Source organism: Dryas octopetala, chromosome 9, assembly GCF_963921425.1.
Source record: "Dryas octopetala chromosome 9, drDryOcto1.1, whole genome shotgun sequence".
Lineage (NCBI taxonomy): Eukaryota > Viridiplantae > Streptophyta > Magnoliopsida > Rosales > Rosaceae > Dryas > Dryas octopetala.
In genome coordinates, this window is record NC_141374.1 from 6357369 (window position 1) to 6363649 (window position 6281).

Genomic DNA, 6281 nt, shown 5'->3' on the forward strand with positions numbered 1-6281 from the left:
ATTGGTTGTTTTTGGGAGCCAAGAAACATAACATAATGAGAAAAATAATGAAATGACATCGTCAATTGAATAACATCTTCCTAGCTTGCACCTATAAAACCAGCATGCATGTTTCAGCAGTATTTCCAAAACTAATCCTCGAAATTAATTCCACGTACCTTTTTCTCCTTATCCCACTTTTCATCTCCAATTTGGACATTATTTTGGGTGCCTAATTAGCATAATGGGTAGATCCCCTTGTTGTGATGATCAGAGTGGTTTGAAGAAAGGTCCCTGGACAACAGAGGAAGATCACAAGTTGGTTGATTATATTACCAGACATGGCCATGGAAGCTGGAGAGCTCTCCCCAAGCTTGCAGGCCTGAACAGGTGTGGCAAGAGTTGCAGATTAAGGTGGACAAATTACCTGAGGCCAGATATCAAGAGAGGGAAGTTCTCCGAAGAAGAAGAACGAATTATCATCAATCTTCATTCAGTTCTTGGAAACAAGTAAGTTAACTTTCTCCATTCTTGCTTGTACAAAATTTGTAAAACAAATTAAGTTGTGGGCAATAGGACTTAAAGGTGTTGTTTTTTGTTCAGGTGGTCAAAGATTGCAACCAAACTTCCAGGGCGAACAGATAATGAAATCAAGAACTATTGGAACACCCACCTAAGAAAAAAGCTCCTACAAATGGGCATTGATCCAAACACCCACAAGCCAAGGACTGACCTCAATCACCTTCTGAGTCTCTCACAGTTGCTTAGCGCGGCAGCAAATGTTGGCAACATGATGAGTCCATGGGACAATGCCCTGAGGTTGCAAGCAGGTGCTGCCCAAGTAGCCAAAATGCAGTTACTGCAGCATTTATACATGCAGGTTGTAAACTCTAGTGCACCTCCTAATGTAGACATGAACACTGGTCTTGTTGGTTCTCAAAATCTTAACCCATTTGGAGGGCATGTTAATGGAACAAGCACCATGCCAAGAGGTCAAGAATGGAACCCGGACGGAGTCCCCGGGGCAGCCAATGATTTCAACTCCATTTCCAACTCACTGGCAGGCTTTGAGGGTGGGTTTGATGCTGAACGACTTGATAGCAATAACAAAAACTTGAGCAGTTTTTGTGATGTGCAGACCAAGAACCCATTTCCCAAATTAGTTTCAGCATCACCTGGGACTTCCACGACTACAAACCAAATGGAATTCATGAGTAGTGATCCAGCTGCTTACTTATCCACCCACTCATCCACCACCATGTTTGAGGATTGGGAGAAACTCATGGATGATGAAACAAGTGAATCCTACTGGAAAGATATTCTTGAGTAGGTCCTTAATTCCCCTCAAATCTCTCTTGATCATTTTCTAGTTAATTAATTTCCACTAATATGTGAACTAATCTTTCTTCTTCTAGTTATATCTTCTACATCACTCAGATTAACAGTTTTCTTTCTGTTTTGCAGATCAATGTCATAAATGTTGTCATCTCTTGCTCACAGAAGATAGCCATCATTCATTTGAAGAACTTTTCAACTTGCTACAGAAAAATACTGCATTCATTATTCGCTAATAAGGTTTTCTTTTATATGTATTTTGTCTGATGCAGCTTCTGAACTGATATACAGATATTTATATATATATATAGCTATTCCTATGTAAAAAATACTTCCAAATTCTTGTAATTAAACTTTTATCCAAAGAGTTGTTTATTTTGTTCATTACTATAATGTCCTTCCGTCCATATCCTGTGCTTAATAAGACTGTTTTCAGTGCCAAGTTCTTTAAACAAAACCAACCCATGAGAGAGAGAGAGAGAGAGAGAGAGAGAGAGAGAGAGAGAGAGAGAGAGAGAGGCATTAAATATTAAAAGAGAATTGAAGCAGCACTTCGTTACAAATTGAACTTATGTCTCATAATTTAAATGATGGGATATAAAATATGAGATAATTATTAAGGCTTTGACCATGTATTATGGCATGTCAAAGTCAACCATATATGTCACCGCCATTTCCAACTTATTGGACAATATATTGATCCCTCCTCTTCTCTCCTTGATTGGTCTCCCAGTATAACATCAAATGATATAAACAAATGAAAAAAGTCGATCCCCTTGATCCTTATTGTTAATGATTCATTATTCTTTTGATATATATATGTGTACTCACTAAAAGTCAGACTGGTAGTTACATTGTAACCCATTAGGTAAGATTATTTACGTTTAATACAAGCTATTGACTGGTGCAAAAAACCTTTACCAAGTTCCCAACCAAACCACCTAAGTTGATCAGTTCTGTTTCAAAATTGCCACTTTGGGATAACGATTTAGTTAATATCAACATAAGCTAGCAATCCCACTTTACTAGACAGCCAGTCTAGAAGGAACATCATTATATTTATTGTCAAGTGACGATATTACATCCTTCCACTTCTATTTTCTCACGCACCCTAAACCCCACCAAATTTTAAAGGGAATGCCCAACAATCTTCTCTTTGGTACATCTACATTAAAAATTTGGATTTTCTTTTAAGATAAAAACTAAAAAGATGCTTATAAATTAGTAGGAATGGCTAAAAAAAAAATCGTGGATTGGGAGGAAGATTCGGGTACGGGAATGGATTCAAGGATTTTTTAAAAATATCCAATTCGGGATGGAGCAAAGATGGTATTTGTCAAACCCCAAACCCAAGATATGCGACAAAGATACCTATCTTGAATGCCCCAAAAAATTAATACCAATAATCCAATATTAATCCCCCAAGAAACTCAATTAAGGCGGGTTAAGCTTTTTGTTTAAATAGGCCGGGTTGGATCAGAATACCCATTGCACAATAGGATCTTTTAAGTAAATAATATGATCAAAATATATAAATAAAATTAACCAATCTGCTAAGGTGGAATAGTTAAATCAACACCCTAAAAGGGAATAACCAAAGTATAGGTAAAACCCAATTAAGTTTACAAACTGATTAAATTCAATAAAACATAAAGTTCATTGTTTAAACAAGTTTCCAATGGGAATAAACATAAAATAACCAAATGAGGGCAAGAACGGCTGCAAATCAAAAGACATGAGCAAAGAGACCTTAGGACGCCTGACAAGAGAATTCCAACGTTGCACAACCCTCAATCAAAATCTCCTCTAAGAGGCAAATCTGCATAAATAGGAGAAAAGAAAAGAAAACAAATAAAGTAGGGAGTAAGCATTACATACAATCATAGCTTCCCTCAGAGTACTCTACTAGGTTTGAAAACTTTTAAAACCTTTTCCAGGGAAAAATGGTTTTCCAAAACACCAAAACATTTCTACAAAATATTTGAACATAAGTTGCAACAGTATATGGGAAACATGCATAAAAACTCGCAAATAACAATACTCAGATGGTCGATACACAATAGGTACTACTTCGGCCATCCATAATCAAAGAAACAGTTACCATAGTGAGAGTATCATGGTCAACAGAGGTAGGAATTCTCAATGAAATAACCATATCACCTGCCACTTATCAGTTATAAGCATCTGCTTCGCATGGGCACACATTGTAACGTAATGCCTTGACTAGACCCTTCATAACTTTAATGATAACTCTTCTAGAAGATTTAGGGATTTGAACCCATGGTTACTTTTGTAACCCTTACTCTCAAACTCATCATAATAAACATAATCATAATAGTATGTTATAACAGTTTAAAAACTACACATACACACACAAAGTCCATAGTCAGAAATGTAGGATAAATCGCCCTACCTAAAATCCAATGCTCTTCACATATTCTCTTCCACAGCCTTCCACGTTCGCATATGGTTCTATCTTGGAAATTCGAGAAACAACTCCTCGACAATTAGTCAAAACGACAACCTTAACCTCTTAACGATTTGGGCAACTGGGTAATTGGAAAATCCAAATAAAGCATTTTTCGAAAAGAGAAAACAAATTCTAAGTTAAGGGACAATAACAAATAAGGAAGACGGTATGATTTTTTCTTTAGTCACTTATCCTAAGTGGACAAAAAACGTTCATATTTTGTGTGTATCTGACTGTATGTATAATACATGAACGTTCATTTTTATTGTTAGATCAAACCAGTACGTTTAAGCTTTTTAAAAAATTATTCACTGGTACTTGAACATTAGTATGTCCTTTTGTAACGTTCATACCTAGACCCAATTGTGACAGATTACCATGTACCTTTAACAATTACTAAATTCAGAATATTTTATATAACAATTGTCGTCGACTGTCTTGTGTGATACCTATCTTGTCTGATAGTATCACACATATGAATTGCCAGATGCCTAAGGTATAATCCCCACATGTGTGAAAATGAGTGTCTAGCCAAAACTCTTTGTATAATTTTTTGGTGTAACTATAACACAGTCACGTAGTATAAACCCGTTGTCCACTGTCCACCTATGTTATGGTCTTTTCGGGGGGCCTTTTTGTTTTGGTCGAATTGCCTTTTTTGTTTGGTTTTGGATAGTCATTGTTGAAAAGGGTCTGCCAAAAACAATTGTTTTTTCTTAAAAGGATTCCTTGTTTTTGAGTAGGATACCGAACATGTTAAATTAATAAATTTTTGGTGTTTTAGTTTTTTATGTTGAAAGAGACTTAACTGGCTTTTAGAGGTAAGGCTAATTGCATGCGGGTTAGGGCCGAAAATGCTGGAAGGGTTTCCAATTGGGAATAATCTGATCGTAAGTGAACATACACCATGACCGGTAGTATGAATTGAAAAATGAATACAAAATTAGGCCTATTTGGTATTCAACTCAGAAAGTGTTTCTAAAAATTTTCTTCCGTATTTCATAATTTTCATCTATATTTATAAATAATGAAAACAAAAAACAGTTTTTGAAAAGAATATCAAATATCCCCTATAATTTTGACCAACCAAATACATGGTTTTAATTTAAATGGCTGTGTATCACATTTTAAAATTTAGAGACAAAGTCCTTAAAGTTAGTTCAAGTAGTGAGGAAGGGTAGAAAACTGAATTAGAATTATGATAGGTTATGAGTTCAATCCCTTCCAATGTAACCAAAAAACATAAAATTTAGAGACGAAAATGGAATGCGAACTATAATTCATTGGGCACTAGTGAAATTTAACATAATATCATAAGGTAAAAAAAAGGGACAATACAATTGCACAAAGCAAAACAGCACAAAGGCCAAGCAAAATCAAACTCTAACAGCTCAGAATAAACTACAGCCTGAAAACAATCCAAGCAAAGCAAAGGACATAAATGAACTAAAGGATGCTTAAAGAAAAATTGCCATGTCTGGCAAAAAGTTGGATTTATGGGAAGGATACTCCCAATCACAACATACCTAGCTAGCCCCTTCTCCAGTGGAGAGTCCTGGGTTGCCCATCCCAAGTTCATGCCTGGACTGCATCCTTCAAAATTCCCTAAATCAAGCCTTTTTGTTGAAGGTCCAGCTTTTACTATAAAAGGAATTTCCCCTCCAACAATATCTGTTTTTGGCTACCTCATGAACTTCAAAGGAGAAGCTCCAACCCTCCAAGCAATTTGCAGCATTGAAATTTCCAAGTTGGAAATCATTTTCAGATTATGTCCAGAAACCAAGAATACTAACAATTCAAACAGAGCATCACAGTAATTCATATTACCAGATTTATAGGTATGCACAAAAGTTATCATGCAAACCAATCACCATGACCATTGTGCAAACATCCCTGCCCCAGCAGTTAAGCATCAAGTTTGCCCAGTTATATCACCAGGAGCAAGAAATGTCACCACATCTAGATCTGAGGCTGTTTTCCATATATAACCATCTTAGTTTATAAGATGCAAGTCACACACTTAGAATAGAAAAAAAAAAAAAAATGGAGAATTTGGACAACTCCAAAGAATTCTACAGGCATAGTTTGGTTCAATGTTTGTGAACTGAATTCTGTCTCTTCCCTTTTAAGTAAGCAGGAACTATGTATACTAAACCAAAGTGTTCCAAACAATATTCTTTACCTGAACTCTCTAACATGTACCCCCATTCCATAAGAACTTGGAACACCTTTCCAAAATCCAAACCCCACTAAAGTACTGCTAAGGACATGACCGAAACAAGATTGAAGCATTATAACAATGAAAAATTGACAATGCTCCTGTGCCACTATACTTCCAATTATTCTGTTGCCAAATTATCATGCCTAATTGCAGTGCAATATATAAATTATATGTCCTGCAGGAATAAAAACAGGTGCCAGTGTGCAAGTTCTGTCTGACAGAACCGCAAAATGCACCTGCATATCATTCCAATGACTAGAATTTGAACCCTCAATC

The 6281-nt window shown here is 36.0% G+C and overlaps 1 protein-coding gene across 1 annotated transcript; it reads left to right on the top strand.

Annotated features, from left to right (window-relative positions):
• Positions 1-223: 223 nt before the first annotated feature.
• LOC147273456 (transcription factor MYB39-like) lies at positions 224-1309 on the top strand. The gene is made up of 2 exons (XM_086255817.1): positions 224-489; positions 583-1309. The coding sequence occupies exons 1-2, from the start codon at positions 224-226 to the stop codon at positions 1307-1309; spliced, it is 993 nt and encodes a 330-aa protein (XP_086111943.1).
• Positions 1310-6281: the final 4972 nt, after the last annotated feature.